General features: G+C 33.6%; 2 protein-coding genes across 2 annotated transcripts; both read left to right on the top strand.

Annotated features, from left to right (window-relative positions):
* The first annotated feature begins 1,264 nt into the window (after positions 1–1,264).
* On the top strand, positions 1,265–1,982 carry LOC106135007 (pupal cuticle protein C1B). Its single transcript, XM_013335166.2, has 2 exons — positions 1,265–1,320; positions 1,650–1,982. Exons 1-2 carry the CDS (start codon positions 1,303–1,305, stop codon positions 1,908–1,910), a joined length of 279 nt encoding a protein of 92 aa, XP_013190620.1. The 5' UTR covers positions 1,265–1,302; the 3' UTR covers positions 1,911–1,982.
* A 5,280-nt stretch (positions 1,983–7,262) lies between these two features.
* LOC106134893 (larval/pupal cuticle protein H1C-like) lies at positions 7,263–10,939 on the top strand. The gene is made up of 3 exons (XM_013335036.2): positions 7,263–7,274; positions 10,260–10,448; positions 10,850–10,939. The coding sequence occupies exons 1-3, from the start codon at positions 7,263–7,265 to the stop codon at positions 10,937–10,939; spliced, it is 291 nt and encodes a 96-aa protein (XP_013190490.1).
* Positions 10,940–12,200: the final 1,261 nt, after the last annotated feature.

Consider the following 12,200-nt stretch of genomic DNA (forward strand, 5'->3'; position numbering starts at 1 on the left):
TTATCTGTGACACCGGAGGTCTCGGGTTCAAATCCCGGCCAGGGCATGATGAGAAACGAACTTTCTCTGATTGGCCTGGGTCTTGGATGTTTATCTATATAAGTATTTATTATAAAATATAATACCGTTGAGTTAGGATCTCGTAACACAAGTCTCGAACTTACATCGAGGCTAACTCAATCTCACTCTCTCACTCAATCAAGGAAAATAATTTTATTCTCCGTTGTAATTTACTATTAATTTATTTATATAGTACCTACTGACTATTCAATATTAGTTAGGATTCTATTATACATTTGATTTAATCAAAAAACAAGTATACATAAGGTTGTATCAGATAAGATAACACATTATAAAAATTTCGTTTTAAATTTTAATGAATCATGTTTATATTTCTCGTAAAGATTATTTATCTATTAAATTATCATTTTCCTACAAGAACATTGTGATCAACTAGTTTTCTCTATTAAAAGACCCTGACCGACATTTGCAATAGAAAGATCGAAAGATAGGCCATGCTCATTTTATATAAAACGTGTAATTTTATATACATTTAAATTTAACATAGTATAACTTATGAAAAAAAATACTAAAGTCCTATTACGGGGTGAATGTCTCCAATAAATGTGATTGTTTGCTAAAAAATATTATGTTACAAGCTGTAGTTACAAGAGGTGATTTGACGCCCATGTCATGTAGACAAAAATATAAAGAGTTAAAGCTTGTTAATTTCTTTGTTTATAAGGGCTTATCTTCGGAATTACCTACCTGATCTTGACAATTCTTTCACCGCTAAAAACGTACTTTATCTTCGGGTACAGGGTATGTTTATTCTACGGGCGAAGTTGTGGCAAGCCTCTAGTCAGTGTATAGAGGTACAGCACTGCAAAATATAATAATTATTGTAATAAACACTACCTGTGTAAATATTTTTGATACTTTTTACCTTAACTTTTTTCTGAACATTTTGAACAAAGCCAAAAGTCAATGATTTATAAGTCATCAATACGAAAACGAACTTTACGAGTATAAACTATACCTATAAACTTTTCCCTTTGTATCGTTACATAACCAACAGTGAAATTGATGTCCACAGAGTCTAAATTAGAATGCGTGACCCGTCCATGCAGTCTGGGTCAAAAATCGGTGGGCCAGCGATGTCCTGCGCATCACATAAGCGTATGTTACCATGCTATTGCTCAATGATATCGTCAGGTAGTATAAAACGTTGTGATACCCTGGAGACAATACAGTCTATCGGATTTCGTACTACCCGTGAGCAGTCACAACATCCCAAGCAAAATGATCGCCAAATTCGTTGTGAGTTTTAATTTTAAAATTTGTAATATTATTGCTATCATATTATACCAATTTAACAGCCTATAGTAAGAAGAACGCCCACAAACAGGGGAGAGCCTTTTCTAGGGGAGAGGGAAAAAGTATTTGATATATTTCACTTCAATAATTGTTTTCTTCCTCCTGGCTTAAGTCCAAGTTTCATCCTCACCTCTCTGAAGAGGAACCAATGTCTTAGATTGTCTCTCAAACAACTATCAGATTGAAAAAAAAAAACAGCATCGGTATAAAAAGTTCATCGTTTAAATAAATAAAAAACTCAAAACACATTTTAAATGAAGAATATTTTACAGGTTGTTCTCGCCGTAGCTATCGCCACCGTCAACGCTGGGGTTGTCCCCCTAGCCGCGGCGCCTGCAGCCCTGGTTGCGCCGGCGGTAGCCCCGGCTGCATACGTAGCCCCATATGCAAGCTCTTACTCCGCCCATGCCGTCAACCATGCTGTTGCTACCCCGGTCGTGGCCCCCTACGTGGCCGCCCCCGCCGCTCCCTTAGTCGCTTCAGCCCCATATGTCGCATCAGCAAGATACCTCGCCTCTCCATACTTTCTATAAGCGAATTTGGTGACGTCATTGCCCAGTGACTTGCTCAATCAGTTACTTTGTTAATTTTATGATTCATATTGATATTAGACAATTTATAACAATTTATATATTGGTTTTATTCTTGTCTCACCTAGTATTTATTTTGAATATTCCGTAGGGTTAAAACAAAGTAAACCAAGGTTTTGGTTTGTCTACTATGCATGTAAATAACACAAAAAGCCCTACAAGTACTCGTTACATTAAATTTTCTCCAGCAGTAAAAAAATATACCTACTAGTTATATCTACCGCATTGTGTTATTACATCAATGTCATCTTCACACGTGTTGTCTACCAATCTTGAGATCGTATCAAACTAATTTTCATATTAGAGTGAACATCGTGGTTTACATATTAATCAATGCTTCTTGTTTACCATATTTTACACTTGTTGGAAATCGCAATCATAAATTACAAAATTGTACTTTTGTTTGTATAAAAGACAACTAATTAATTATCATTTCATTTCTTTGAAAAATCGTGAGGAAACCTGCTCCTTCCAGCAATTGTGTACATTACCTGATCCAATAGGTATGGGATAGATCCCCTACGCAAAGGTTGCAGAGGTCAGACGGAAGTTGTTTCTTGTAAGAACCTGACCGACCGATGACGGTAATCCTGGATTGTCTGATCCAGGATCATGTGAAGACGATGGTAAAAGGCCATTCCAAAATAATTTTGAATTTTTTTTTAACTTTTACACTAACAACATTAAATTGAAATTATCGCAGGCAAGCATACAATTTTATGCTACGCAATTTATTTAAGTCGAAAATAATAATTATACATAAAATTTTAACAATTAAGTATAAAATACGTAATACTTTGAATTTTTTGTAATACTTTGTTAATAGACGAACGGAAATATTTATTAACGACGGAACACGTATAAAAACAAACTAAAGAAATCGTAAGATTATTTAGAGCCATCATTATAAATCTTTCAATAAAATGTAGACATATATTTATTTACTAGACTGGCCTAGATAAATTGACATCGAAGTGCATCAATAAACAGACACATTTCTGCATAGAATTTAATTTAAGTTTGCTTCTGTCATTAAATGATAGAAATACTGCTCAATGTTAGTAAGTTAGAAACAAATGATTACTTGACTTTTTTAATGTTACATTTAATTACATACATACATACATAAAATCACGCCTCTTTCCCGGAGGGGTAGGCAGAGACTACCTCTTTCCACTTGCCACGATCTCTGCATATTTCCTTCGCTTCATCCACATTCAAAACCTTTTCATGCAAGCTCGGCGGTTTCGGGTATTGACTTAATGTCACAATGCCTTCACTGCCAGTCGAACCTTTATGATTTTTATGATGTACATAGGTATTCCGTAAGTTTTGTCAGGTAAAAATAAAAAAGAATATCAAATTTAATAATTTATTAAATTACTTAATTAATAATGTATTAAATTATATATATGTATTTATAATTTAATAAGTTACTAAAATTGAATTTTCGTTGTTTAATTTTTTTTAAGATATGAATTAAATTAAACAGAACCTTTGTAATTTTGTTTCTTGTGTTTATCAGTCTCGATGTTTTCTGTGTACATAAATTAGTAAATAAATAAATAAATAAATTGTATATTTTTATTATTTGTATAAAAGTATTTTTTAAACATTAAGAAACCCAAAACCGAAATTCCTAACTTTCAAATATTGGTCAAATATTCTAAAAACCTGAAAAATGAATGAAGTATACATGGTTATATGTGTCATGTAGGCTTAAGATTTAGCTAACGAACTTTTAATTAACCAAACACATTTAATTTAAAATGAATTACTAGTTGCGTTATATTAACCACACCCTCGTATGAATTTTATCAAGTACTTAATCTACAATGTATCGTTATAAATACATACTTAGTGATAACTAGTCAGCTGACTGAGTGCTAGTATAATGAAGTAATGTCAAGAGAACGCCCTGCCCTGCTTAGACCTATGCTTGTGTTCAACTAGGCAATTTTCATGTAGGTATAAGTGTAGTAAGGACATAAATTTGAGTTACTATGTTCTTTGTAACACAACTACATGATTTTGATCATTTCACAGAGATTTTTACAGTCATATTTGACGCTAGTGGGATCGAATCGCATATTAAAATCGTGATTAATATTTAGTTATGCCAAAATAAGGACATATTAATTGACCTTAATTACATACCTACTTTGCATTAAAATCCGACGTACATCCAGTATAGTTACCTAAAGTTATTAATTTAATTAGATACATATTATAAAGCTGCAGGATTTTTTGTTCATTGGAACGTGCTTATCTTTGCCCATATCTGTAAAACACCCGGATAAAAAAGTGTTTGTGCGTTTCATAGCTCTATTCTGAAGTGTAAGATACCTACTTTACTCTTAGTACGCATTTTTATAAGGTGATAATCGTATAATTTATATTTATAACGAAAAATATATTAACTCCGATTCTCAATTTTTTTTGAAGTGTTGTTAATAGAACTTCCCAAGATTCGTCAAGTTTATCTACGTAGTTAAAGTAAATAATGTTCTTACTATTAGCACTTATATATTACAACTTGTGGTTGCAACTAGGCGTTTCCGTTATGTTGTTCAAATGGATTTAAATGGTTCAGATTCAGTAAATTCTCGTACACATATGTGTGGTTTGCAAATAAAAATATAAAGGTTTTTTTTTATAAAATACTACAATATTTGGTTAGTACGGATACATTAAAGGAAAGAGCAAAGTCATGTTGTTAAAGAGCCAAAAAGGTGGAAAAAAATGTGGAAGGTGATGGTAGCTTCTAGAATTCAGGAAAGAATGAGTTGGAAAGGAATGTCTTCCGAAATGGCAAGTGGCAGATAGGACAGATAGAATTGGAGGAAAGTTACATAATGTGACGACTCAATATACAGCATGGACTAAGCTTGATCAGAACAAGTATTTACAGTTTTATTGTGACGTACTGGTATAGGTATTATGACGTAATTTTAGGACATATACCTTTATTTGATTTCGCTGAATTACATATGTAGGTAAACTAGGAGTGACTTTTCGGAGAGAAAAACATATTACGGACTCATCTTATGAAAAAAATAATAAGTATCAAGATCTATTGGAGGTTATACATATGTAATATTAATCATATGAGAAATTAAAAATACATCGATAGACCCAAGTGTTTCATGTACGGTTGGAAAAAAATCTATGAAGCTTTCACGCTACTCGGGACCAAGCAAAGATTATTTCGAATATTTTAGTAGCATTAAGAGTAGGTACAAAAACTTCTGAACTTCCCAAAAAATAAAAAACCTGTACCTACTAAATAAAAAACCTATAACCTATTTATAAGCAAGTGTCTATAAACAAACTTATAAACATAGTAACGCAAATAGTCTCTGCATAGAACCTCATAAATAAGAAATCCCACGATCAAAATCAGATTCTTATACAAGTTTGAATCTGTGGTTAAGTACAAGTGACTATCAACTTATTATTTGCATGTTTATTTTTTAAGGTTTTGTACTTTCGAAATATAATATCTATCGTAGTTTTATAAATTCAATAAATTTGAATCTAGAGACAAGATACTTATCACATCATATCATAGACTATTGTCTACCGCTATTATAACCGATAATAAACCGAAACCTGATAATAATCGGGTATTTTTTAATAGTGAAAACAACATGTATTGTAATTTTTGATGTAGTATTATTTGTACAGGTTGAAGTTTTTGATCTAAACATATGGAGAGTGTAATTTTTTTTGATTATCAATATTTAGTTGTTTTTATTCCTTTAAATAAACTTGTATTACTGAGTGACTACAACGTAAGGCGAAAGTTTTCATGTTCCTTGATCACGCAATCCCACACATCTCATCTCTTCATAGCATAAAGTAACATTCTACTTGTGTGAAGAGAAGGATTTCTTCACAAATAAATTAAGCCTTATAATAAAAAAATTATAACGGCATGATGTAATAATGATCAAATATTGCTAATAGCATAAACAAAGCTACAAATAAAGCAAAGCGACCAACAGTCCCTAGAATGTCGTTCTTTCGAAACACCCACGGTTGTCTACCTGGAACATTTTATATATAGACCGTGACACAGATTAAATCTTTTTACTCCTTTCCGGGTATTTTAAACATTAATAGACATGTCAGTGGGGGGTTCTTGGTTTTCTGCCCACTAAATAATGATTTTTAACGGAAAATTACAATTTAAGAAATTTCAACTCAACTATTTTGCAATGACAGCCGTGCCCTTATCATGAATACATTTTCGAAACAGTCTTATTTTATCTACGATAATTTCTACTTTGACTGTCTTATTTTCTCTTTTATTTTTACTATATACTTCATCGAATGTTCAGAATCGTCTGTAATAGAATAAGTGGCTGTTCTCTCACATCTTAGAATGTTCTCTTATTGGCATCAATTTTAAAGGTCCTCATGCCTTACGCCAACTTTTCTTAAGATTTTCAATGCTCTAATTTTTGACGGCCTCTGTGGCGCAGCGGTAGTACGCTTGTCTGTGTCACCGGAGGTCCCGGGTCCGAATCCCATTCAGGGCATGATGAGAAAAGAACTTTCTCTGATTGACCTGGGTCTTGGATGTTTATCTATATAAGTATTTATTATAAAATAAAGTATCGTTGAGTTAGTATCTCGTAACACAAGTCTCGAACTTACTTCAAGGCTAACTCAATCTGTGTAATTTGTCCTGTATATATTTATTTACTAGAGGCCGCCCGCGACTTCGTCCGCATGGAAACCCTATCAATCCCGCGGGAACTCTGGGATAAAAAGTAGCCAATGTGTTATTCTGGGTCTTCAGCTACCTACATACCAAATGTCAGTAGTTTTTGCGTGAAAGAGTAACAAACATCCATACATCCATACAAACTTTCGCCTTTATAATAGTAGTAGGATTTAATTGTGGTTGGTCTACTTCATAAGCCATCTTCGTGCAGTGATTTTAGACTGTGTACGATGGCTCATATAAAAATCCTAAGTACCGCAACATTGGTGGCATTTTAAAGGCTTTGGTTATCGAATGCATTTGTAAGCAGTATGCCACTTCTTCCTTAGCGTGTAGTTTAACGACTTGCTATTAAAATCCAAATTCATAGATTTGTTTTACTGACCATACCCCACCTGAAGGCTGCTACAAATGACCTAGGCCCAGTAGGGTAGGGTTAGACGGATTTGGCCGAGCCATGTGTCTAAGCCCTATAAAAGGCACACTTGACGCTCCGACTGCACATTCGCTCCTACATCCTTCCATACTTCTTCTATCAAGCCACCCCAAATTAACCTTTCAAAATGTACAAACTGGTAAGACCTTTTTAGTAACACTTTATATATGAAAACCTTTTTTTTATTATAGAATGTTTATTTTTTTTTTTAGAAACATATATATTTCTTGTTCTTATACACAATTTCTATAATTATTGTAAAGCAAAAGTTTCTAATAAAACATTATCTATTCTATACTTAATTTAAAATCGAAATTAACAACCTTATTAATTTCTCTTAAGAAATTTTCTCAACGTCCCCCACTGATAAAATTATCCTGGTTACCTAGCCCCTGACCTACCAACATAAAATTCTTTAGTTGCGAATATTAAAAAAGTATCGGCTAAATCAAAAGCCTTTATTTATTTTACTTATATACTTAATTATATATAAGCAACCTTTATATAATTTACCTACTCAACCATATCCCACGGCATAAGGCTCTCAAATAAAAATTGCATCCCTTATTGTGCTACACTCAGTAATTTTGTTATTACTAACGAAAATATCTTTCAAATTTTAACCTAACAACACGCATAGTTTCCGCATAAAATTTGACGGACATGACGAAACTATTACGGTCCCAGTTTTAAAAAAAACACTTAGATAGTGAAAATTAAAATAAATATGACAGGTGTTGTTTGACAAGAGAATCGAGACTATCTTTTAAGTCCGTCGAATTACTTTTGCACTTAATTTACGTCATAATTATTTTTTACATACGAGTACGTTGGATAGCTACTTACCATATACAGTGGCGCAGTGGGTTTTAAACTTCCGTGTTAAAGTTAACTACTATACGCTCTTTGATTTAATTTTATGCGTGTGGCCCGCTGGGCGGCAGCAATAATATAATTTCGCTCTGACATTTAAACAAACTAGTTTCAAGTTCAAGTATACCTTTGCTACTTGTTTGTCGACCTCAGCGGTATAGTGGTTAACTTGCCAGTCTGTCAAAGCGGAGATATCTATTCCCACCGCATGAAGGCAAATATGGCATATGAATCGAAATCATACGTAAATTATGGTAATTGATAAGTTTTTATTGCGGATGAATTGATATTTTTTTAAAATTATAATAAAATATTTTCGAAGATAACCTAGTAAATAGTCAGAAATAAATTTTCTGGTGCAAAGGTCAGAACTTACTCATACTATAAACTAAGTAATTTTTCGTGAATTGCTAAATTGCTCATACACTTACAACTTTTTTTGTACATCCATGTTCCTATTAGGATCTAAGCAACATTATTTAGTTCAATGTTGAACTTGCACTTATAAATAGATCATATAGTTTTTTTTCGTCCTTGGCAAGAAAACAAAGCTGAAGGCATGATTCGACTGCATTTATTTTTATTTAGTGTTGTTTTTATAAGATAAGCTGACATTCTCTAAAGCGGCAACGACCTGCCAAGGCTGAGCACTAGTTACCATCCGGCCACTGCTATAGATAAGATGCTTTTTATAGCAATCTCTTTGTGACAAAAAGTTTTACTTTTTCTCACAATTCAGGCCATCAATTGCCTGAATTGTGTTAAAAATACTAGTACTTATAATCAGTTACTTACTATGAGATTAGAGAGTACTATACTTAGTTTCAAGAAATTTCTTAAATCATTTAAGAATTTTCGTTCCAGGTTATTCCTATTTATTAACTTATTCATGTCCACAGAAAATAATTGCAAACACAGGATGCTGGCTTATATCAAAAGAAATCTTTTCCAGTAGACTCGATAAAGTAGACATGTTAAATAAATATACAATAACCACTAGTACAAGTACCCATAGGCCGTGTATAGTTCATCAAATCCCTCATCAAGATTTTCCCTGAAATAAAATATACCGTAAACTTTCCTACCAGCTACGCGGTAACAGAAACGAAATAAGTACCACAAAAACGGGAAATAAATATGTGTCAGTCCGTGCCAATTACCAACAAAATCAACATTTATCTAGACCAGTCCAGTTAGAAAGGTCCCATGTACTTACTACTAAGTCGAATGTCCTTAGAGAACGGTAGACATAAACAATAACACTATAATTATTTACCATGTGTATTGACTTTACCGCGAAATGTTATTTGGGTGAGGATAAGATTGTTATTTTTGTCACTTACGTAGAATGGAAATATTACGACCCTGCAGTAGCTCTCTCTAGGTATATATGATTCAAAAAATTCAAAAATTCAAAAAATTCAAAATTTTTTATTCATTATTATAGGATATTATTATATCGCTTAATAATTGTCGTATGGTTTAACTACTTGGTTGACGTCAAATATATTACTTAAAAACTAAGTTTACTGCCGCTTCCAAGGCGTCAGTGCAGAAGAAGCGGTAACAAACTGCACTGCAGCATTTTCTTTAACAACGTCAACTTCACAATATTAAATTATACTTAGAATATAATGTGGACGGGAGTGACGGAATTCGTGTTTATAAATAAATAACCAAAGAAGTACAATCCCGTACGAACCTAAGATGATGAAAATCAGGTAAATCCATTTTTTGTATGGATGCCTTAGGACTTCTAGCTTTGGAATCAATGACTTTGACTTTGACGCGGATTTTATATGACGATAGAGAGAACTAAGAGAGGGTAAAAAAAAAAAGAAATATTATCTTAAGAATTTTATCTCACTAATTTATTTTTAATAAAACATGGGGAAACTACCTTCTGGGTACCTCTCCGCAAGCCTGTGCATCTAACAATTTTTTAACGTATATTTTATTAAAAAATTGAGTACGCCTGATCTCAATCTGCCTGTGGTGGAAAGGCGGTTCACTTTATTAAATACTAACGACCCGTGCCGGTTTTGCACGAGTAGCATTTTTAAATATAAACCTTCTTCAGAAAACCCTGTTACCAAAATTTCTAACAAGAAAAAAATCCGTTCACAACTTGAGAAAATAGAGGGACTTTATAATAATTTATATAATGATTTGACAAATAGAGAGGTGTGTTTTTAGTTGTTGAACTCATACTGCTTATTTCTTGTTTAAAGTAAAAATAATACTTGTAAAGGTTGTATTCGCCGCTCTCCTGGCCGTAGCGGCCGCCGCCCCCGGCCTCATCGGAGCGCCGTATGCCGCACCGTACGCCGCGCCCTTAGCATCCCCATGGGGAGCGGGCTACGTCGGCGCCCCGCTGGTCAGCGCTGGAGTAGTCAAGACCGTTGCACCGGTTGCTACTTCTTACGCTAACACCGTCAGGGTAAGTGTAATATCAGCATCTGTAGGAGTTTAATTATAAGTTACATTTAGTGTCACACTTAGAATAATTAATACTGATCCTGATAACGGAAATAAATTTATTTTATCGTAGGCATTTAATGGATGGCCCTATTTCTATGAAATTTTAGCGAAATTTGTTTTTAGTTTGAAACGGCTATGCGATGATTAATATATTACCTTCTTTATTTCGTTAGTTACATACTCGTAGGAATACTTTAGCGAATTACTAGGCACAGCGAAGAAAGTCGCTTTGTGTAAAAAAGCTAACTAACGACCGGAACCTTACGCTCTTAAGATGATGATGAGTTAGAGTTAAATTATCCTATTCTAAGCTGCTCACAGAAAAAGATAGTATTTATAAAAATCCCTTGTCTTTTTCAGATTGCTTCCCCAGCTGTGGTTGCAGCTCATGCTCCCCTGGTAGCCGCCCACGCCCCTCTTGTTGCGTCCCCCTATGCCCACGCCTGGTAAAGCAGTCACCAGATCGTTATAAGGCCATAACACCAACGGCCATATCCCCATTAAGTTAAAGGCCTCTACACCACCGCCCGGTCCCGGAATGTGCAACAGTCAAATTACTATATATTTATTTTATAGTAATAAGAAATTCGGTTTGTTATTGGAACAAAAGTATTGTCCAGTGAATAAGATGCTTGTTCCATATTGTTTCGAATAAAAAACTGTCAATTTGTATATTTTCTATTGTTTCATTTTGTAAAATTTTCACAATTCAGTTCCTCAAATCTTCACTTAAGTAGCGGTAAAAGAAATCTGATTTTATAGTAACTTATCCTGATTTCTAGCGAGAGTAAATGCATTGAAGATAAGAAATAAAAATTGCAAACGAATAAAAAATAAATCGTGGGCTTTATATACAAATATGCGGGAGCAATTTGATTTATGTATGTGAGTATTTTTTAATTATGCAAAATTACAATAATCGTAGCACTTCTTAAATTAGGACAACTAAAACGTCGGTAACTTTACACTTAATAATTCCAATCTTGATAATAAAACAACCAACGCCTAGTCACAATAATTGCACTCAGTGAATGGGCAAGGACTTCCAGATTTTTTAATCGAGCTCATAATGATTCACTTGTTAAATACCAATACAGGACATTGGATTACTGCAGTGTATATATTCTAAGTTAGGTATAGTTATAACACCATTATACTTTATCAATTTGGTCTATAGAAATCTGAAGAAAAAATTCAGATTTATCAACTTTACTGCGCTATAGTACAGCGACTATAAATTAATGATGTATTATTTGCTATATGATATTGCATTATGCATATGTTTTCTAGGTATCCATTTAGTATTGACATAAAACTTTCAGATAGTATATACGCTTAGGATTGGATCAGTGAAAATATTCTAAATAATTAAAACATAAATATGACTGTGCCGTGTGGTTCCCGGCACTATTACAAAAAAGAATAGGACCACTCCATCTCTTTCCCATGGATGTCGTAAAAGGCGACTAAGGGATAAGCTTATAAACTTAGGATTCCTCTTTTAGGCGATGGGCTAGCAACCTGTCACTATTTGAATCTCGGTTCTATCATTAAGCCAAATAGCTGAACGTGGCCATTCAGTCTTTTCAAGACTGTTGGCTCTGTCTTCCCCGCAAGGGATATAGACGTGATCATATGTATGTATGTATGTATGTAAATATGACTCATATTCACGCCTCATGAAATTTATCCAGCAGTGGAATAAAAAAAA

This window comes from Amyelois transitella, chromosome 11, assembly GCF_032362555.1.
Source record: "Amyelois transitella isolate CPQ chromosome 11, ilAmyTran1.1, whole genome shotgun sequence".
NCBI classification, from domain to species: Eukaryota; Metazoa; Arthropoda; class Insecta; order Lepidoptera; family Pyralidae; genus Amyelois; species Amyelois transitella.

What these genes read in the sequence shown, in the direction of transcription:
- LOC106134893 (XM_013335036.2), top strand. An exon ending in CTTACGCTAACACCGTCAGG is followed by an intron (nt 10,449 to 10,849) that starts GTAAGTGTAATA and finishes TGTCTTTTTCAG; the next exon opens with ATTGCTTCCCCAGCTGTGGT.